Source organism: Lithobates pipiens, unplaced genomic scaffold (assembly GCF_037356315.1).
Source record: "Lithobates pipiens isolate NorthernLeopardFrog02 unplaced genomic scaffold, aLitPip1_a1.2 Scaffold_1, whole genome shotgun sequence".
In the NCBI taxonomy this organism is placed as follows: domain Eukaryota; kingdom Metazoa; phylum Chordata; class Amphibia; order Anura; family Ranidae; genus Lithobates; species Lithobates pipiens.
The window spans coordinates 67806931-67830001 of record NW_027507685.1 but is presented as its reverse complement, the minus strand read 5'-3'; the positions used below and the strand labels follow the sequence as shown (position 1 = coordinate 67830001).

The 23071-nt window shown below is 43.6% G+C and overlaps 1 protein-coding gene across 1 annotated transcript in view; it reads left to right on the top strand.

Moving 5' to 3' along the window:
* Nucleotides 1-7615, top strand: part of LOC143928102 (vomeronasal type-2 receptor 26-like) — a 51463-nt gene extending 43848 nt beyond the window's left edge. Inside the window, exons 6-7 of the mRNA XM_077452771.1 lie at nucleotides 3874-3997; nucleotides 5771-7615. Of these exons, the coding sequence (XP_077308897.1) occupies nucleotides 3874-3997; nucleotides 5771-6672 (1026 nt within the window). The 3' untranslated portion in view covers nucleotides 6673-7615. The remainder of the gene's footprint in view (nucleotides 1-3873; nucleotides 3998-5770) is intronic.
* The last annotated feature ends 15456 nt before the right edge of the window (nucleotides 7616-23071 follow it).

The window sequence follows — 23071 nt, the reverse complement described above, 5'->3', positions numbered from 1 at the left end:
GCAGCCTTGACAAGTTCCTCTAATGTCAGAGAGGCATTAAGTTCCTGTCTAGAAATTACAGAAAGAGAGAGGAGAATGTTAGTGATTCTCTCATTAACACAGGTGCTAGTGTTGACGAGGACAAGGCTGGAAATCCCTCTGTAAAGCTATTTGAGTTAGAATAACAGACTGGAAGTTTTAAAAGGAGGGTCATGCTTGAAATTATTGTTCTTCCTATGTTAACCATGGTTACCTGCAAGGAAACATATGCAGTCACTATTGCTTTGCATAAAAAGGATTTGCAGGCAAGGATATTGCTACTACTAAGATTGCACCTAAATCAGCCATTTATCGGATCATCAATAACTTCAAGGAGAGAGATTCAATTGTTGTGAAGAAGGCTTCAGGGCCCCCAAGAAAGTCTAGTAAGCGCCAGGACCTTCTCCTACAGTTGATTCATATGCGGGATCGGGGCCCCACCAGTGCAGAGCTTGCATGGGAATGGCAGCAGGCAGGTGTGACTGCATCTGCACACACAGTGAGGTGAAGACGTTTGGAGGATGGCCTGGTGTCAAGAAAGGCACCAAAGAAACCACTTCTCCCTGGGAAAAACATCAGGGATAGACTGATATTCTGCAAAAGATGCAAGGATTGGACTACTCAGGACTGGGGTAAAGTCATTTTCTCTGATAAATCCTCTTTCCAATTGTTTGGGGCATCCGGAAAAAAACCTTGTCCGGAGAAGAAAAGGTGAGCGCTACCATCAGTCCTGTGCCATGCCAACACTATGACATCCTGAGACCATATATGTGTAGGGTTGCCTCTCAGCCAAGGGAGTGGACTTACTCATAATTTTTCCTAGGAACACAGCCATGAATAAAGAATGCTACAAAAACATCCTCCGAGAGGAACTTCTCCCAACCATCCAAAAACAGTTTGGTGAGGAACAATGCCTTTCCCAGCATGGTGGAGCACCTTGGCATAAGGTAAAATTGATTACTAAGTGACTAAGGGAACAAAACATCTAAATTTTGGGTCCATGGCCAGGAAACTCCCCAGACCTTGATCCCATTGAGAACTTGTGGTCAATTCTCAAGGAGGTGGGTGAACAAAAAACCTCCACAAATTTTGACAAACTCCAAGCATTGATAATACAAGCATTGTGCTGCCATTAGTCAGAATGTGGCCCAAAAGTTGATTGGCAGCATGCCAGGGCGAATTGCAGAGGTCTTGAAAGGTCTTGAAAAAGAAGGGTAAACTCTGAAAATATTGACTTTTTGCATAAACTCAAAAATCTGTAAGGTAAACTTACACACGACCCCCTCCTTGCTCCCCGAGTCATGCTGACCTGCATGGTGACAATCTCCTGTTCTGAGCCCCAGTATAGCCGTTTCAGGGGTCCGGCACTTAGAAATCCCATCAGCTTTCTCTCTTCTTCTTCCCTGTTGAGAGGACAGGCTATGCGGGTTCTCATTGGTCGGCTCCTGCCCCTGTGACAGCGCTGACCAATTAGAATGCTCCTAAACATCCCTCCTGATGGGGTACGTTTAGGAGATTAAGCTCTGGGGATTTGTAAACCCCAGAGCTGTGAGGCGGCTATACCGGGGCTCAGAACAGGAGATTGCCACCCTGCAGGTCAGCGAGACTCGGGGGGAGGGGCGAGGAGGGGGTCCTGTGTAAGTTCACCTTACAGATTTTTCTGTAAAGGTGAACTTACCCTTTAATGTAATTGTCAATAAAAGCCTTTGAAACTTATAAAAAACACGAAGCAGCAGACTGTGAAAATTAATATTTGTGTTAGTCTCAAAACTTTTGTCCAGGGCTATAGATCCAAGGATAAAATTATAGATGGCAAGATTGGGTGAGTTGGGGTCATTCATGCCTTTAGATTATTCTAAATGAGTTAAGGATAGATGAGCTTCTCTAGAGTGAATAGTATTTAGGATATACAAACACCAGATATCCACGCTTAGGAAGAAAGAACTGCGGCCTCCCTAATTGGGAACACCACCTAGGTGGAGTCCTGAAATATTAAAGCTCTACAAAAGGGAAAATGGCGCTGTTCAAAAAAAAATTTTTTGTTAGAAAAAACCTATGTGTAAATTCATAAATATAGTCTACTAATGTGAATATTACCAACATTCCATATAAAGTGAGTAGTGCTTCAATTAAAAGTAAATAAACCAAATATATGTATAAAACAGAAATGTGAACCAAAGTGTAAAAAATATATATAAAAGTGTAAAAAATATATATATAACAGTAATACTTCAGCACATCAAAATAATAAAGTGACAAGTGCTTAGTGCTGTGTGACTCAATCCCTAAAAATGTGTATATATGTGTATTAATAAACACAAATAAACGTGTTGAGAAAAAACAACAAATCCAAAAAATGTTTTCCGTGTGCTCTTCCTGCACACAAACCCTATGTATGATAAAGTGACAAGTCTCCTGACCTGGAAAGGCCTAGATAGCGTATAGGCTATGTGTATAAAACAGACATAACATGAGAAAGGAGAAGTATAGGGATTGTCTGACATATAAGGCTTTACTAAAGGCCCACACAAGGGCACATGAGACATGATACTGCAACATAAATGTAACAACTACAAAGATTTTAAGTACCATTAATTTGCCAGTTAGAATAGTAATGTGGGTATAGAAATTATGGGGCACCAGTGTCAAAAAAGAAAGCTAGCTACCAGTACAACACAGGTGGCCCCCATTAGCCTAGGATATGTACAGGAACTAAAACCCAAACATCAGAACCTCAACAAAGAGGTCGGGGAAAGGAGAAGAGCAACATGGCACCTCAGAGACTCGTCCCTGTATCGGAGAACAATAGGAGGCTGTCCAGCATCAGCCGACACCTTCTATGTTGCAGGAGTAATGTAGTAAGTAGATGAGATGACAGCAGGAAAAATGGTCAAGGAAGAAGAGGGGAAGAAGAAAAGAGAAAAGAAAGAAGGGTGAGGTGGGGAATCCCAGGGAGGGGGTCATAGTGAGCCATTTTGAGGTTCCAAGCCAACTTACAGCAGTAGGACATCATGGGAGAAAGGGGGACTCATCAAAATTGGAGGGGAGGTAATGTGCAATCCAGGGGCTCCAAAGCTGTTCCTATTTATCAACTCTGTCTAAGTAAACCACCTCTATTTTAGTGTGGATCATGGCCCAGGTAACCCTGTTTTTAGCTTCCAGAGTGCTAAGGTGAGCAGACTTCCAAGACTTAGCAATCGTCTGTTTTAACAGGAGCTTGGAATTGGACTTCAAGGAAAACAAGCTAGAGTTTGGCTTGAAGGCAACTTCATAGGTTACACCTGTTTTCATTTCTTACTAACCTTGCAGGTAAAATATTCACGTGGTAGTTAAGTCCACTTTTTGATTTTTACCGACAGGTAAGCTTATAATAAAGCTTACCTGTAGGTAAAATGAATATCTCCTAAACATGCACTGTTTAGGAGATATTTGTTCTTTTGGCAGCCGGTGACATCAACGGTGCATGCGCTCTAAAGGAATGGCATACCCATGCCATTCCTTCAGGAAGCTGTGCCATGGCTGTGACTCCCGCACACATGCCATCGTCGCAGCTTGGCTATTCAAGCTGCTGGAGGCTGCAAACCCGGAAGGATGGCCGGGTGAAAATGAAAGCCCTGTCAGCGGTGACAGCGCCCTGCTAGAGGGATTTGTTCTAAGGTAAGTATTTTATAATGTCCCAGTATGCGATGCATACTATGACATTATGCCATTGCCTTGTAGGGAATTTTTTTTTTTTTTTAAGGTCCGCAGTTTACTACCACTTTAAAGTTATTATGACTTTAAAAGCTGATGATATGAGTTAATTCACTATAAATACAGAGCTCTAAATACTGTATATGTCCATGTAAAATATAGATTCCTCAATCGGTGTGCAGTGAGAGCTGTCAACCTGGTGGCAGAAAATCTACCTGGGAAGGACAGCCAGTTTGCTGCTTTTACTGTGTTCCTTGTTCAGAAGGACAATTTTCCAATAAGACAGGTTAGTTTTGCATTGAAATTGGCTTTGGTCATGTTTCATATAATAATGTTATTATTAATGGTAATGTTTTTTTTCCATCTATGTTTATGTATTAAGGCAAAAAGTTATTTTGTAAAAATTCACAGCAATTTTCTTTTGACCACTTCTGCAATGTGTGACTGAGGCAGGGGATGAGGTCAGAGTGCACCATGTGTGTAGTATTCCCTGTCCTTCGGTTCTGCTGCTTTTCCCTTTATTCACACTTGCTGTTTGAAAACTGTGAGTTGCTGTGTTAAGCCAATAGCTGTAGAAGCTGCTGCTGTCTAAAAACATCAGACCACCTAACACAGTGTCAGTGATACAAATAAGTGGTTGAACCGCCATTTTAACCCAACACAGCAGCTGGAGGGGGTTGTACACATGCGGAAAAAATTATACATCCTGTCACATTTGACAGGCAATACCACTACTCTAGCTCTGCTCTCCTCAAGGACACTTGCCTGCACCAATGGACCAATAATCACTGTCAGCAGCTAATTTTGATATCCCCTCTACTTAAGCACCCTCTGCATGCCATCATCCAAGGATACAAGCCACAGCTGCGCTCAAATGTCCACACAAAAAAACAAAAATCCAACATATCTGATCAGAGCAAGGGAACAATGTGACATGGCTCAAGCCTGTGCTTCAGGTTCTAAGTGCTTCTCCTCCTGCATTTACCGTAACTGAAAGTGCATCTACACTTACTCTTATTCCCCTTGTAAAACCCAACAGATACTCTCCAGACCATGAGTACTCCTAACAACTTACCAAGACAGATTTAAAAAATAGTCTTGAGTCTATGTACTCCAAGCTAGCCAATGCATTCCAGACAAAATGACACAAATTGACAAATACTCCCTCACAGGAATTAGCAGCCTAAGGAAGCTGCACTGAAACTTGCATTGAAAAATGATGATAAACTCAGCCTTGCCTACAGCGATCTCCTCAGAGAACATGAAAATCTTGTCATTGCTTTCAGTCAGGTGGAAGACCTGGAAAACGGAAAGAGGCACAACAACCTCAGTGTAGGGGCCTAACGCCAGCTATGACCAAGCTTTTTCCATCTCTATTGCTTGATCAGGACTCTAGCTCATTACCCTCTGACTGTATACTCAGAACACTGCAACCTAAGCCCCCATCCGATAAACCACCCTAGGAGCTAGGCCATTATATTATGCATAAAATACTTTCTAATCAAGGAAGAAATACTTAGAGAAGCCAGAAATATGTAGAATATTACATTGGATATAAGTAGGCTCCAAATCTTCCCTGATATCTCTCCTTCCATATCGATGGGGCTTCCATTTTAGGCTCATTATTCCAAGAGTGGGATGTAACTTACGCAAATGTACCAAATTTATATTGGTTCAGAAAGCAGCAGATACATTTCTCAAAGGATGGTATTATACACCTCTTAGACTACACTCTAGCTATACAGAAGTGTCCATCGCTTGTTTTTGAGGTTGTTCCGCTCCAGGCACATTGATACATATTTTTTGGAGGTTAACAAACTCTCATCCAATTTAACAGGACAGCCAACACATTTAGCTTTCTTTTTGTACCAATTTGAATCTCTATATTACTAGTAATTTCATGACTCTTCTGATAAATGGGATGCTTGGTCTTCAAGTCACCACCTATTTCTCAGTTTAATGTTGTAGTCTTTTTAAAATGCTATGCTAGTTTTTCTTTATATATACTCCCCTTAAATGATAATGTTATTGTTTATATGATGATTATAAATTTTTCCAGATGCAGTTGTATGTATGGATTGTCCAGAAGATGAATGGCCCAACACAGAGAAGACTGCATGTGTTCAGAAACTTATCACATTCCTGTCTTATGAAGATCCTATTGGCATCGTCCTGACTTTTATCGCTATCTTGTCCTCTGTTGCAGCAGCAGTTGTTCTTGGGATATTTATTAGGTATCAGGACACTCCAGTTGTCAAAGCCAACAATCGAGATCTCAGCTACTTAATTTTAACATCACTTATACTCACTTCCATTTGCAGTCTCCTTTATATTGAAAGGCCAGAGGGGATATCTTGTTTTTTGCGGGAAGCAATTTTTGGAATCACATTTTCGGTGTCTGTGTCCTCCCTTTTGGCAAAAACAATGATTGTGGTGATAGCCTTCAATGCCACCAAACCTGGTAAAAGCTTAAAAAAGTGGGTGGGGCCCAAAGTTCCTAAATACATTGTTTTCATTAGTTCATTCATTCAAGTATGTATTTGTTTATTGTGGCTGTTTATAGCTCCTCCTTCTGCTTACAATAACACACAAGCTGAAATTGCAAAGATTGTTGTGGAATGTGATAAGACAACAGCCATTGCGTTTTATGTCATATTGGGATATTTGGGTGTTTTGGCATCTATTTGTTTTATTGTTGCATCTTTTTCAAGAAAACTACCTGATGCTTTTAATGATGCTAAACTGATTACCTTTAGTATGCTGGTCTTCATCACAGTTTGGATATTCTTTATCCCTACCTATCTCAGTGCTAAAGGGACGGCCACAGTGGCAGTTGAGGTATTTGCAATTTTGGCCTCATGCTCTGGGATGCTGGGCTCAATATTTGCTCCAAAATGTTACATAATTTTATTAAAACCTCATAAAAATAGAAAAAGCTTTGTCTTGAAAGGCTCTCTATAGTTGGGCCATTGATTGAATAAAGGTCATCACTCATAAATATTCAAAACATTTTTTAATTACTTTCTCTGCATATCATTGCTTATACAGTAAAACTTCGGAATGTCTATGATATTTTTTGAAATTCTATTGTGCCTCCCCATGACAAATGTCAATGTGGAAGACAGATTCATGTACCTTTTTGAAATAAACACTCCAACCTCAGTGCATCTGAGCTCCCTCTCCACCTCTGCACCTGTCACACAGGTAGACAGCTCTGAGAATTTGTGAAGCTGGGTGGGCAGAGCCTAATGATTCAGAGACACTAATCCCCCATCAGGTTCACTCTCCTTGTGATTGACAGCAGGCAGTGGGCATATCTATAGCCAATACACAGTTTGCTATTGGCTATAAACCAATAGCCTGCTGTCAATCTGAAGGAGAAAGCAGATCAGGCTCCGCCCATTTTCAGTGTCACTGATTGCGAGGAGGCTGTCAGCTGTGAAGCTAATGCCCCATACATACGAGCAGAATGTCCAACAGAAAAAGTCTGACGGGAGCTTTTCATCGTACATTCCGACCATGTGTATGCCCCATTGGACTTTTTACGTTGAATATTCAGATGGACCTAGAAAGAGAACAGGTTCTAAATATTTCTGACAGAGCCAATTCCTATCGGGAAAACCACTTGTCTGTATGCTGTTCCAACGTACCAAAAAGGACGCATGCTCTGAAGCAAGTAGGAGGTGGAAGCTGTTGACTACTGGCTATTGAACTTCCTTTTTCTAGTCCCGTCGTACGTGTTGTACGTCACCGCATTCTTGACGGTCGGAATTTCGTGTGATCGTGTGTACGCAAGACAGTTTCTGCAGAATTCCGTTGGAAAAACCTTCAGAATTTATTCAGACGGGAAAACCAGTCGTGTGTACAGGGCATACCAGCATCCTTAACAACCAGTGACAGGTGAAGGGGGGGGGGGGGGGGGGGGTGACAGCAAACATGCTGCTCTTTTTCACAGAGAACAGAAACAGGCACTCTACCTGTCTCTGTATGCCGAGTCTAAATTGGTCTTAATTACCTACAGTTTAATTATCTACAAACTGCAGATAATTAGCCCAGATAGCAAGTAATTGTGCTGCAAGTTTGAAAATGACTTGTTAAGCTCTTGCTAGACTTGCCAGGCTTCACAAGTTTGTTGCACAATTGCAGCAAGTCTGCATTGCATGACTCCAGATCAACTTTCTTTGCAAACATTCTGCAAGTCTGCTGCAAGTTTTGGTTCAGTTATGTTGTGTAAGACTGCATTTACACCTGAGCTTTTTCAGCTCATAAAACACCTTAAAAAACGCCTGAAAAATGCCCAACAAGCAAAATCCTATTAATTTCAATGGCACCTGCTCACATCTGAGCGTTTTGACACCTTAAGCAAAAGGCCTGAAAAACGCCTTAAACTCAAAAAAGAACATGAGATTCTTTGGGGCAGATTATAAGCGTTTATCTGCTTTTACATTGGTGACTGAATAAAATCATGGCAAAATCGTGGTAAAAACGCACGTCTTTGAAATGCTCAGGTGTGAATGCAGCCTCATTATATAGCCTAGTAGTTATCCCACCACAGGGACCACTGTGGCTGAATTTTCATCATTGCTCCCTGCTGTGTGTAAGGCCGCGTACACACGCGGGGACTGTTCGCTCAACTTTGTCCGTCAAACAGTTTCAGCGAACAGTCCGCTCAAAATTAGCATGGACGGACTTGCCCACACGCGACGAACGAACAGTTTGCTGAAACCGTGCGCGATGACGTGAACGGCACGTACGACGGGACGGAAAATAGGACGTCCTATACACTGCATTACAACTTTCGGCGTGTAAATCCTTTCTGAGCATGCGCGGAACTTAGTTTGACAAACAAGCCTACACACGAGGGGACTGTTCGCTGAAACCAAGTTTCAGCGGACAGTTTTTCGGAAATTCCGAAAAACTTTGTTCAGCAGACTGTTCGCTGAAACTGTCCGCTGAAAGCCCACACACGGGCGGACTGTCCGCCGAAACACTGTTCAGCGGACAAAGTTGGGCGAACAGTCCCCGCGTGTGTACTCGGCCTAAGGTTTTTCTTTAATTGGTGCCGGGGAGTGGTGTGCAGAGAGGTGAGTGGTATCCATGAGATCTACATTTGGCATGTAATTTTTTTTGGGGTGGGGGGGTGGGGGGCTTTGTTAGGAGGGGGACTTCCTGTCCCACTTCCTCCTTCCGCTCAGGGACTGCCAAGGCAACTTCTCCTTTCGCCTTAGGCGGCCCTTCCCTCTAGGCGATCTCCTGGGACACGTGACAGGTCCCAGCAGATCGCCTGTCCACTTCGGGTGTGCAGCGCAACTCGCGCATGCCTGGCCGTGAATCCGAAAGCTGTCATGGCTGGGTGCCCAGAGTGGCAATGGAGGCACCGGCGGAGAGGAGAGGGAGAGGAGCGAGGAACAGGTAAGTGTCTGTTTATTAAGTCAGCAACTACACTTTTTGCTTAAAAAAAGCCTGGAACTCTGCTTTAAGCAAAGACCACAACAGGTCTAGTGGAGCTTTTAGGAGAGGAGAGTGGAGTGAAATGTAATTTTCCATAAAGGATCCATATATTAAGGCCTTGTCAGGCCAGCTGTGGATTTCGATGCAGGTGAGGAGAGGAGAGTGGCATATGGGGGCTTTGTTTAGGTGAGCTTATAGGGCACACTCCTGGTGGATGCCTGGATGGTGGGAACAATTGTGTTCACAACTTTCAAGAACTGTTTTTTGAGCACGTGGTCTTCACATCTCATCACTTTTTGATGCACATGCATGTTATTATTTGGACTTATTTTATTGTTTTTTTATATAAAATCAGATGAATACCTGCTTTCGATTCAAGCACTTTTATCACGTTTTCACATATTATCGCATATTATTGTATTTTTTTTTTTTTTTTAATTGGGGGTAGGCATTTATGCATATTTCTCTTTTCGCTGTTTAGCTTCTTGAATTAGTGCACTTTATCTTTCACATAGTATCGCATATGACTGCAATTTTTTTTTTATTGTATAATTTTTATTGTTTTTGAGAATGTTCTTTTTCATATTCTAAATGTTCTTTTTTATGTTTTGCTAAATGTTCACCCTAATAAAAAAAAACTAAGATGTAATCCAGTGTTATGTATTGATTTTATTCAAATATTTTAATGTTTTTATAAAGATCAGTTTTTGTCTTAATGCATTATTCAGTGAACTGAGGTAATTTTTTTAGGAAAATGGTAAAACATTAGGCCAAAAAAGCTGAACTAAAAATATTTCAATGAGAGCTTTTTTTTTTCTACTTCAGCCACTTTGTCTTAGATTTTTCTGACAGTTCACTTCTCTTCACTTAATGAATAGACCTGATAAAAACGGACACTTGGACAAGCAAAACAAACAAGAAAAACTAGTGCCAAAGATATTAATGGAAGATTGAGGAATTAAATAATATTGCTGCCACCTAAGTACTGGTGAATCACCAGCGTAGATGTGTGTAGCCTATTGCATTAGGGTGTACACCCCAAGGATCAAACACACATGCGTGTGTGTATTTATAAAACATATACAGACACACACACTCTTATGGTAGAGCCGGTACAGTGAAAGAGAAGTATGGTAGCACTTCATGAATGGCAGAACTGGTCAGAGGGAGATATTTCCCATCTCCCTGCTTGCACACAGAGCGATAATGCTAATGCGCTTGGGGTGATTAGGGTTTACCCAGGCACACCTGGCACACTCCCTGCGCATGTCTATGATCACCAGTTAATTGTCAAGAAAAAAGAAGCAAGCAGCACAAATCTATAATTGCACAATCTGTTGATAGTGAACCCACTTCTATTAACCTAATGCCTTACTGTACACATGTGAAATGCATTCAATCCAACAATCATGTATAATGATAAACTCTGTGTCATTGCATAAAATAATTAATCTAACATACAAAAATGATTTGTTTCTATGTGCTGACACATTGAACAAAACGGAAAATTTATTATCAATTACTTACCGTAATTTTCCTTTCCTGATGGACTCCATGGCAGCCTATGTGTGGGTTAACTCCACCTCCTATCCAATGCTATAGGACCCCACTCCCATAAATTTGAGCTCACCGCTAGAGACTACGTTATGTAATAAGCCAACTCTTGACCAACGGGTGGGACCTCCATCTGCTATGGAGTCCATCAGGAAAGGAAAATTACGGTAAGTATTTGATAATAAATTTTCAGTTTTCCTGACAGACTCCATGGCAGCCTATGTGTGGGAAATAACTAGCTAGTCCATGGGGGTGGGTATGCTGAACAAAGAAAAATTGAATTGAACCTGTCAACCAACAGGATTCTTAAACCAAAGTTCACAGAAGATAGAGAAGCAGGCTCTATACAGTAATGCGACATAAAGGTATTAATAGAGGCCCACAAGGCCACTTTGCAAATGACGTCTGGAGCCACATGCCAGGCTGCTGCCTACGAAGCTGCCATACCCCTGGGGGAATGTGCTGTCACTGCCTCTGGAAGAGCCAAGCCCTTAGCTCTATAAGCCTGCTGAAAAGACTGGATGATCCAGGCCGGAAATTGTTTTGGTCGAAGCTTGTTTCCCTTTATATGCCAAAGTGCAAAACAAACAAGTCGGAGTGTAAAAAGGAGGAAGTAGCTTGCATGTATTCCTTAAGTAATTCACCCACATCCAGTGAATGTGAATCGGAGGACCCTTGGGCCCTAATTGTAGGTAGGACAATTTCTCAGTTTTTATGGAACACTGGGGTGACTTTCGGGTTTGAGCTGAGCACAGGGATGAGGACCACCCAGTCCGGGAAGAAAGTCAGAGATGGTTCTTCATGACTCAAGGACTCGATCTCGGAAACCCTTTTGGCTGAAGTGACAGCGACTAGGAAGGCAACTTTTGCAGAAAGGTCTTTGACAGAAAGCGGAGTGGACCCCGGGGTACTTGAAACAGACTTGAGATAAGGTATTTGAGATAAGGGGAAGATCCCATTTGGGTAATCTCGGTCTTCTTTGGGGCCTAAGTCTTGCTGCCCCATGGAAGAACTGCCGGATTAGAGGATGAACAGCCCATGACATTCCAGAGAAGGCTGACAATGCTGAGACTTGGACCCTTAGGGAACTGATGGATAGAGACAGATCTAGGCTGGATTGGAGGAAACTCAGGATATCCTGAACTCCTGGATCTCTGAATGATCTGCCTGTAGAGGATGAGAATCCTATGAACTTAGCCCATATTTTTCCATAAACCTTATTGGTGTTTGCCTTTCTCAAACTCATGAGGGTGGAAATCACTCTTGAAGCACATCCAAGAGTTTCCAGCCTCTCCCTCTCAAGAACCAGACCATCAGTCTCAGTATCGCCAGACAAGGGTGCAAGACTGCCCCCTGAGAGAGAAGGTCCGGCCTGAGAAGGAGAGGCACTGGGTCCTGGAAGCTGAGCTGGATCAGGAGGGGAAACCATGACCTGTTCAGCCAGTAAGGTGCTACCACCACCACTTCGACCGCTTTTGTTTGGAGTCTCAGAAGAAACTTGATTATCGGGAGAAAGGCGTATGCCCTGTTGAAGCTCCATTGATTCGACAGAGCATCCACTCTGAAGGCCTGACTGCAATGGACCAAAGTGTAATACTTCTTGATTTTGAAGTTGCAGGGGGATGCAAATAGATCCACTTCAGGAATGACTCCCAAAAACAGAATCCATTCAAACGCCTACACATGAAGAGACCACTTGTTGTCCAACTGAGTGCGAGACAGAAAGTCCGCTTGGACGTTCAACTCTGGGGACAAAAACCGCTGAAATGTTGGCCAGGTTCTTTTGCGCCCAGGACACGATTGGCTCGACTTATTGGAGCAGGGTGGCCCTCAGAGCGCCTGCTTGCCTCTTCACATAGGATACCACTGTGGTGTTGTCCATCTTCAGTAAAACCGACTCCCCTTTGAGGAGATGAGAGAAAGATTGGAGGGCCCACCAGGCTGCCCGTAGTTCCAGGATGTTTGAGCCTGGGTTGTGAAGATGGGCATCCCACTTGCCTTGAGACAGTTCTGACCTGCAAAGGGCTCCCCACCCGGCACCGCTGGCATCGTTCGTGACCATGACCCATGAGACAGGGACAATGGAGTGGCAGGTGAGCAGATTTCTGCACTGGAGCCACCAGAAAAGACTGTTCCTCATCATATGTGAATGGACTGATTGATGTCCCCTGAATACCATTGTTGAAGGAACCCCATTTGAAAAGGGCATAACCTCCACAGAGACCATTTGACCATGGGGGTGGCAGAGACCATTGTGCCGATGATTCTTAAGCACTGTGAGGCCTTTAGGCTTGAGGAGCTTGAAGCCTGTTAGATTCTCTCTCGGATGATTGGAATCTTGTCCAGTGGGAGAGAGATGGTGTTTTCTACCGTTTTGAACTGGGCCCTTAGGTATTCCAGGTGCTGGGCTGGTTCCAGATGGCTTTTTTCCAAGTTTAGGAGCCACCCAAATTTGGACAGAGTGGAGATAACTTGCTCCCTGTGGATCAACAGCCGCTCCTTGCCCTGGGACAGTAACAGGAGGTCGTTGAGATAATGGTACAAGCACATCCCTCCTGTTCTGATGAGGGACACCACAGCTAGAAGAACTTTCAAAAAGACTCAGGGTGAGGTTGTCAGCCCAAAAGGGAGGCAGATGAACTGTAGATGTTTTTCCCTGACTCTGAACCAGAGGTATTTGTAGAATTCTTTTGCCACCGTCACATGAAAATAGGCATCTTTCAAATTGATTGAGATTAGCCAATCACCTGGCTGATCTGCTTTTTGGATGTTAGAGAAAGTCTCCATTCTGAATCTTTTTCGGATATTATAAATTTGTTTAGATAAGTTAAGTCTATCACCGGGTGCCATGAACCATTTTACTTTTGCACAAGGAAGAGAGGGGAGTATACCCCCTGAAACTCTTAGTACAGGGAGCCGCGGTGTCTGTTCCAAGGGACAATCAGAGAATCCATGTAGGACAGTTACACCTGCTTCTTTTCTTCTGACCGTGGTAGCGGGGTGGAAATAAATCTGGGGGAAGGAGTACTGATGAAGGACCATGTGTGGCCTGTGGAGACCGTGTTGATGGTCCAGAAATCCAAGATCGTCTGGGTGGGTCCAATCTCAAAATGACTTAGCTGGCTTTAGTCCACTAGATGCCTGGCTCTTAGCAGATTTTTGGAAGGAAGTCTGACCTCTGCTCCAATTTCTTCTGAAATCCTGGCCTGGCCTGTAGGAGCATGCTTCCCTTGAATGCTCAGTACTGGGTCTTTTGCTCTGGGGTTTCTTCTGACCAGACGCCTATCCTGGGATAGGAAGCCTGACTTCCCACCCCTGGCTCAGGCTATAGCGCTATGCAGCCTGTTACCAAACAATGAGGGTCCTTCAAAGGGAATCCTACACCAGGCCTGCTTAGATGCTGGATCAGCAAGCCAAGCGCGCAACCTTAAGGCCCGCTTAGTTGTGACCAAGGATCGCATAGTCCGGGCCAACAGGAAGGCCGTTGCCAACATCAATTCCTGGACTGCCGAAACCCCTGGCCAGTTTTTCTGAGACCCCTCTGGGTACAGAGTCCACATTCTCTGTCCAGGCTTCCATGGACTTGGAAATGGCTTTGAGGGCCAAGGCGGGTTTGCAAACCATACTAGCTAACTCGTAAATTCTTTTGAGATCTTGGTCTATTCTCTTCTCAAGCCTGTCCTTGCCTAACAGAAGAGTGACGTGTTTAGCCAGTCGCATCAGAGCTGCGTCAACAAGGGGAGCATTTTCCAGATGTTTCACTTACTCTGCATTGAAGGGGTATAATCTGGAAATTTTGCTTGACATAGAAGTCTTCTTATCTACCTTGCTCCACTCTTCATTGATAATATACTTTAATTCACAATGAGCGGAAAATTGGAACATTCCTTTCCCAGATGTTTAAAGAACTTCCTCTGCTTAACCGGAGGAGTGGAAGGATCTTCCCACTAGAGGGCCTCTTTGACCGCCTTAATTAGTGGAGAAACCAGGGTGAAGTTGAAGGCATGGACAAATTCATCTCCCTCCAATTCACTATCTGAAAAGCCGGGGGAGGCATTATAAGGCTGGAATGGGCCCGGATCTTCCTGGGCCTCATCAGCCACGGAGCCAAATAGAGTGGTGGACTGGCTCTGTGTGCGGGTTGTACCCCATTTGTTTAGTGATTGCCGCACCACGCGCTTAACAAGAAACTCCATTTGTTGGTTCTCTGTCTCTTTCTCCCCAACCACCCGGACATAACACGGATCACAGAGTGATTGGCCCTCCAGGACTCGTGTCCCACATCCCCAGCAGGCTCTGCGATCAGAGCAGCTGTCATGGCGGTGGGTGTGGTGTCTGGAGGAGGAATGGGAACATCTCCTCTGTTGATGGGTCCTAGACGGAGAGTCACATCTGGACCTAGATGAGGAAGGATGACGTTGCGGCCTGATAAGGCCCCTGTTGTACTGGACAATAAACTGGTGCTCCAACCTAGAAGGGCTAAAAAGGAGAAGGGTAGAAATCAAATCTTGTTAGGGAATACAACCATCCCACGTGAACCTGGTCCCCTCCCCTCACACACTCCACATACCTAGAGCATGAGGGCTGGCCACACGGAGGCAGCGACTTGTCCGTGGCACCCTGGCGGATGATCGGTGACAATCCTGCAGCTTGTAGAACGTCCCGGGAGAAAAAGAGCAAATAGCATGTACCTATCCCTTTAAGAGCCATCTCCGCCCCCTCCCTCCCCTGCACCATAAACCTCCAGGCTGGCTTAGCTTAACCTGGGAACCCTGGTGCATGGAGGGGCTGTCGCAAGGTGCCCACAATGATCCCCAGTATGACCAAGGCTCACAGGGATTTAAATATCCCAGCCGGAATTACGTCTCCACCACGCATTCCAGGCACCAAAGAAGGGAGAGAAGGGGAAAGGAGAGACAAAACCCAAGCACAAAAACAAACACTCGCTGCCATGGCAGAACCTAAAGACCTGCCAGCCGATCCATGCCTGGGCAAAGAGAGGCCATCCCCACCACTGGACATAGAGGCCTGGAGCTACTCACCCGCCAATGGCTGGGCCCTGGGCTATCCTGACACCATTAGAAGGTATGCCCAGCGTTAACCTCGATCGATTGGACGTCCGTAAACGTAAGTGCATTGTTTTTAGGTCCAATGAGGAGGACAAAAAAGCAATGCAGTCTCTAGCGGTGAGCTCAAATTTATGGGAGTGGGGTCCTATAGCATTGGAGAGGAGGCGGGGTTAACCCACACGTAGGCTGCCATGGAGTCTGTCAGGAAAATGTACTTAGTGCAAGAAAATATTATTAATTAGTATATTTTGAACACATATGGATTTTTGATGCATGCACTTTCCTAATGAATAATATTTTCTTGCAACAAGCACTTTGTTCACTGCACACATTTTTTCTTTTTGCACTTTTTTTTAACAGCATTTGCACTTTTATTGTTTTCATAGAAACAAAGAATTTTTGTATGATAGATGAATTATTTTAGGCAATGGATTGAATGTATTTCACACGTGTACTGTAAGGGATTAGGTTAATAGCAGTGGGTCAACTATCACCAGATTGTGGGATTATAGATTTGCGCTGCTTGCTTCTTTTTTTGTTGAAGACAAAAAAAAACGAATTGCATAACTCCGGCTATATACTTGTGGGACTTGTGCTGTAGACTTGGGGGGCTCTTGCTGTAGACTTACCACTGCAAATTTGCTCTTGCTATAGACTTGCCACACAAATTTACTACAAATTGGAAAAGTGTCAACTAGAACTTGTGCTTCAAGTGCTCTGCAAGTGTACAATAGCCAGAGAAGCTGTGCAGCAAGTTCACAAGACTTACAATTCAATACTGCCACAAATGTGTGGCAAGTTATCCTTGCCATCTTGGTATTTTTGAGTTTGGTACAGCCATAATGCCACTTTGTAAACGTGGTGCTTTAAGCTCTTAGCAACGGTGCCTCTGGGCCCTTTAAGAGGTTTATGAGGCTGGGAGGCTGGGAGGCAGGGTGGGGCTTAAGATCACATGATTCGAAAACGCAAGTAGCGATCCGGAGCTTTCGGTTAGGTGACGGTAACTGTGCTGGGAGCGCTCAGCGAGCACGCTCTCGGCACTGGTGCGCTAAGGACCAGGCATATCTGTGTAAGGCCAGTGCCAAGGGGTTAAGAAGTACCTGAATCTACTGCACATCAGTAAAGCTACTAAAACAGGTGACAGGAAAAAAAAAAGCCATTGCTTGCCGACCAGCCGCCGCAGTTTTACTGTGGCAGAATGGCACGGCTGGGCGAACCAATGTTGCCTTATGTCACTTTGCCTTTTGGCCACTCAGGGCGCGCATGCACCCGCAGCGTGTGTCTGGAGCCGACGTGAGCGGCAGGGGATGGCTGCCGGGCACCCGCGATCGCTCTTAACAGAGCGAGAACCCGGATTTATGTATTTACACACACAAATCCCAGTCCTTTCAGGGGGTAGAGACAGATTATGTGTTCATACTAAGTATGAACACCAATCTCTCTCTCCTTCTAGACAGTCCCACCCCCCCTACAGTTAGAACACACCTAGGGAACACAGTTAACTCCTTGATCGCCCCCTAGTGTTAACCCCTTCCCTGCCAGCGACATTTATACAGTAATCAGTGCATTTTTATAGCACTGATCGCTGTATAATTGTCAATGGGCCCAAAAATGTGTCAAAAGTGTCCGATGTGTCTGCCGCAATATTTCAGTCCCAATAAAAATCACAGATCGCCGCCATTACTAGTAAAAAAAATAAACAAATAATAAAAATGCCATAAATCTATCCCCTATTTTGTAGACGCTATAACTTTTGGGCAAACCAATCAATATACGCTTATTGCTATTTTATTACCAAAAATATGTAGATAAATACATATTGGCCTAAACTGAGGAAAAAATTTGCTTTTTTAAAAAAAACATTGGGGATATTTAGTACAAAATATTGTGTTTTTTTCAAAATTGATGCTCTTTTTTTTGTTTATAGCGCAAAAAATAAAAATCACAGGGATAGTCAATCACCACCAAAAGAAAGCTCTATTTGTGAGAAAAAAGGACGTTAAATTTGTTTGGGTACAACAGCGCACGACCGTGCAATTGTCAGTTAGAGCGACGCAGTACCGGATCGTAAAATATGGCCCGGTCATTGAGCAGCCAAATCTTCCGGGGCTGAAGAGGTTAAATGGCCATATTGCCTGAAATCTCTTGTTAGACCTTTTTTTGAATTCCCACCAAAGTGTCTTCTCAAAGGTTTACTTTGAAGTAGAGCCATGGCCTCCCATTAAAAATAAATAAATTAGCAGCTCCACTTAAATACAAATAGATCTGCGATTACAATTTTTTTTCTTAGTTAAAAACACCTTTGGCATCCTCTCCAGTTGGTTCAGGCTGTTTTTAACACCAATTGACCTGACACTATACAAAATTAACCTTGTGGTATTGTGCTGCTGTATACTCCATCATTTTTTATGGAGGAATTCTAGCAGCTACCTTGCCTCAGTGCCAACTGATGCGGACCCTGCAGTGGCAGGCCCAGCTGAAGAGGCTGCAGCTAGGCCATCTGTGGGCATGATGACGGCTCTAGAAACTGGCTGTGCTGGGTTGCCCTCCCAAAATGCCAGAGATACACGTAAAAAATACCTTGATTATTTTGTGGGTAGAGGGGCAGTGTCCTGGCAGCAAATTGGAGCTGATCCTGAATAATATTTTTATTTGATCATAAACTCATATTTCATTTGAACTACTGTTGTCTGTGTTTCCTATCTGTATAATATGTTCTCAAATGGCCTTTATTTTGGCCACTTGCTACAATAGTGCAAACATACCTTATTTGCTACATGAGGTGACAATCTCTTCATTAGCTATTATGGTGTGCTGTGGGTCTGTTACACACACAATGTTTTTGTTCTTAATGGATCTAATGCATGAATTTCAGAAACATTATGGCTTTTAAACTTAAAATTTTCAGAGGCCAAAAAATTGCCGGAGTTGGCCACATTTAATCACTATAATTAGAACAACTTAACAAATACACTGATATTGAGCATTGAAATAATAAGCCACACATTGTTTAGTAAAAAAACATTTTGCTCAAGGCACATTCACATGTGCTTTTTAAGGTTTTAAAACAAACCAACATCTTGGTGTATAACATGTATGTTTGCTATTGTTTTGCCTTTTTTGTAGCTAAATAGGCATGTTCGAAAACATAAGATACACATCCCCAACTCAGGAACTTACAAAGTTTACATAGTTACATAGTTAGTAAGGTTGAATAAAGACACCAGTCCATCCTGAGTGAATGTCTGCAATTGTCCCTATCTCTGTACATTGCACACTCACATCGGTCCCTACCCTCAAGGAGCCCACAGCCCAAGGTCCCCATTCTTATACTAAGGCCAATTTTGGACAGAAGCCAATTAACCTACCTGCATGTCTTTGGAGCGTGGGAGGAAACCGGAGTACCTGGAGGAAACCCACGAAGGCACAGGGAGAACATGCAAACTCCAGGCAGGTAGTGTCGTGTTTGGGATTTGAACCAGTGACCCTTCATACTGCTAGGTGAGAGTGCTAACCACTAGACCACTGTGCCGCCCAGAATTTTGGTAAAGTTAAGGCCAAAGGAGACATTAGTATCTCAAGACTGTGTGGATGTCGCCTTTCTCAGATGGGGTGATCTCACCCCTCTCAAAGCCAAAATTTGAAGCCACTTACACGTATAGTCTAAACTATTAAATGTCTCATATGAACTCCTGGCAAAAATGTATGTAGTTCTAAACATGTTGTTTTAGAAACCCCCAAAACACACATTGTGTCAATGTGCTATCTCCCAACACGGAGTATCAATGAATGTGTTTTGGGGGTGCAACCCCTTCCTCATAACTAAAGTAGGTCAGAGGAAAGGGTTGCACCCCAGAAACATGTCCATTGATACCCCATGATGGGAGCTCGCACATGTTGACTTACGGTGTGTTTTGGAGCTTTAGCAAACTAGATGTAGGGAAAGAAACACATTTTAGGTATGGGATCATGAGGGAAATAAGAATGTTAAGGCACAATTTGTGGGCAGCTTCAAATTTTGGCTTTGCTATTCTTAAAAACACAGGAAGATTACAATTCACATTACTTAGGGCAGTGTTTTCCAACTCTTCTTCTCAAGATGCAAACCCAGGTCAGGTTTTCTATATTTGTTGAATTTGGCACAGGTGATGTTGTCATTTTTAATGACCTGGTGGTGCACCTAGAGGAGTGGAGTGGAGAAACACTGAGTTCAGACACTAAACTTTCTCATTTCAAAGTCCGAAAACATGGTAAATATTAAAAGTGCAAACAGGAGACAACAAGTGGAACAAGAAACTTCCAACCAGGCAAGGAGAAATTAGAATTTGGCAAGCATGTCTACAAAATCACGGATTCTTTGCTGTAAAGCAGTGGCAGCCTCCTTTATTTTCTCCAGATCCTTCAAACAATGCAACATACAGTGGTGTGAAAAAGTGTTTGCCCCCTTCCTCATTTCCTGTTCCTTTGCATGTTTGTCACACTTAAGTGTTTCGGAACATCAAACCAATTTAAACAATAGTCAAGGACAACACAAGTAAACACAAAATGCAATTTGTAAATGAAGGTGTTTATTATTAAAGGTGAAAAAAAATACAAACTATCATGGCCCTGTGTGAAAAAGTGATTGCCCCCTAAACCTAATAACTGGTTGGGCCACCCTTAGCAGCAACAACTGCAACCAAGCGTTTGCGATAACGTGCAATGAGGCTTTTACAGCGTCCTGGAGGAATTTTGGCCCACTCATCTTTGCAGAATTGTCCTAATTCAGTTACATTAGAGGGTTTTCGAGCATGAACGGCCTTTTTAAGGTCATACCACAACATCTCAATAGGATTCAGGTCAGGACTTTGGCTAGGCCACTCCAAAGTCTTCATTTTGTTTTTCTTCAGCCATTCGGTGGTGGACTTGCTGGTGTGTTTAGGATCATTGTCCTGCTGCAGAACCCAAGTTCGTTTCAGCTTGAGTACACGAACAGATGGTCGGACATTCTCCTTCAGGATCTCTTGGTAGACAGCAGAATTCATAGTTCCTTTTATCACGGCAAGTCTTCCAGGTCCTGAAGCAGCAAAACAGCCCCAGACCATCACACTACCACCACCATATTTTACTGTTGCTATAATGTTCTTTTTATGAAATGCAGTGTTCCTTCTACGCCAGATATACTTGGACACACACCTTCCAAAGAGTTCCACTTTTGTCTCATCGGTCCACAGAATGTTGTCCCAAAAGTCTTGGGGATCATCAAGATGTGTTGTGGAGAAATTGAGACGAGCTTTGATGTTCTTTTTGCTCAGCAGTGGTTTTCTCCTTGGAACTCTGCCATGCAGGCCATTTTTGCCCAGTCTTTTCCTGATGGTGGAGGCATGAACGCTGACCTTAACTGAGGCAAGTGAGGCCTGCAGTTCCTTGGACGTTGTTGTGGGGTCTTTTGTGACCTCTTGGATGAGTCGTCGCTGCGCTCTTGGGGTAATTTTGGGCGGCCGGCCACTCCTGGGAAGGTTCACCACTGTTCCATGTCTTCGCCATTTGTGGATAATGGCTCTCACTGTGGTTCGCTGGATTCCCAAAGCTTTGGAAATGGCTTTATAACCCTTTCCAGACTGATAGATCTCAATTACTTTCTTTCTCAATTGTTCCTGAATTTCTTTGGGTCTCGGCATGATGTGTAGCTTTTAAGGATATTCTGGTGGACCTTACTGTGTCAAGCAGCTCCTATTTAAGTGATGCCTTGATTGTGAACAGGTGTGGCAATAATCAGGCCTGGGTGTGGCTAGAGAAATTGAACTCAGGTGTGGACAACCACAGTTATAGTATGTTTTAACAAGGGGGGCAATCACTTTTTCACACAGGGCCATGATGGTTTGGATTTTTTTTCACCTTTAATAATAAACACCTTCATTTACAAATTGCATTTTGTGTTTACTTGTGTTGTCCTTCACTATTGTTTAAATTGGTTTGATGTTCCGAAACACTTAAGTGTGACAAACATGCAAAGGAACAGGAAATGAGGAAGGAGGCAAACACTTTTTCACACCACTGTATCTGCACTCATTCACTCAATGCATCTTGGAAGATCATGACCTAGTAAGAAGACAAAAAAGCATTAAGGGAACGATGGTCAAGTGGCTGAGGAACGATGGTCATAGTGAGTTATGGTCTAGTTTTAGTCAAATTCAGGAAATACCTACCCAGTCTATTGTTGCTTGCAACCTGCTTGCCTTTCAGACACCTACACTACTAGGAATGTATACACTGCAACTACTCAGTAATCTTAGCCCTGGTGCCTGGGTCTCCAAAACTCAGGTACCTAGCAAAACTGGCAGCTCCTTCCACCTCTCCCTTCTCCATGCTAATATTAAGGCACTACATACTTTGCTAATGTGTGGAGTGGGTGTTTTGTCTTTTCAGCTAAACACCCGACATGTATACACATTTGAAGCCAGATTCCAAGAATACTTACTTCCGCAAACAAGAGGCTCCCAAATACTTTCTTCCTCTTTGTGGTCGCTTTGGCCCTCAGTGTGACTAGCGTCAGGGGATTTGACGTCCACAACGGACAGGTCTGTGCTGGGTCCCGGAGTCAGATCCCATGCCTCCAAACCAACATCCTCAGTGAGCTGACCACACTCACATTCCTCTAAAAAGAAACAATACACCATTCATTAAGCCACCCCTAGTCCCATCTGTTTCTAGCATCCATATTGCTACATTAGTTGACCAACTTTGCACTTGGTCTGATGCCAATGTTTGCTCCTGACTAGTGGACTCCACTCCATGCTGTACTGTGTTTTTTTTACAGTGAAAAATGCATAGAAAATGGAAGGTGATGTCATTTTACAGAGGGAAAACACTGGAAAAGTGCCAACATTGAAAAATTCCTGCGGTTGCCCCCCACCCCTCCTGTCTTATATGTGATAGGCTATATGATGATCATTCTAGCAGGTGTGATTTTGTGTGACTGTGATCCCCGAGGCCTCTCCTCTACTCATGTCTGCACTGGCAAGGCTGCATTAATGGGCACTGATGAGCCCGTCAGCAACCAGAAAGTGTTCTTTACTCCTTAAGTTCGGCCCTAAGCCCATGGCCCATGACCTTTGGCCCACCTAGAATCACCCCTGTTGGTGGCTAGATGAGTGTGTTTGAAGTTGTCACTTATGTTTTTGGTGGGAAGATGGCCTTGTTGACTTCCCTGTTGGGGCCCGAGTGAGGGTAGCCTCCCTTCACCCTTCTGGTGGCTTGGCTGTTGCCTCATTTTTTTTGTAAGAGACAAAAATTAGGTACAAAAA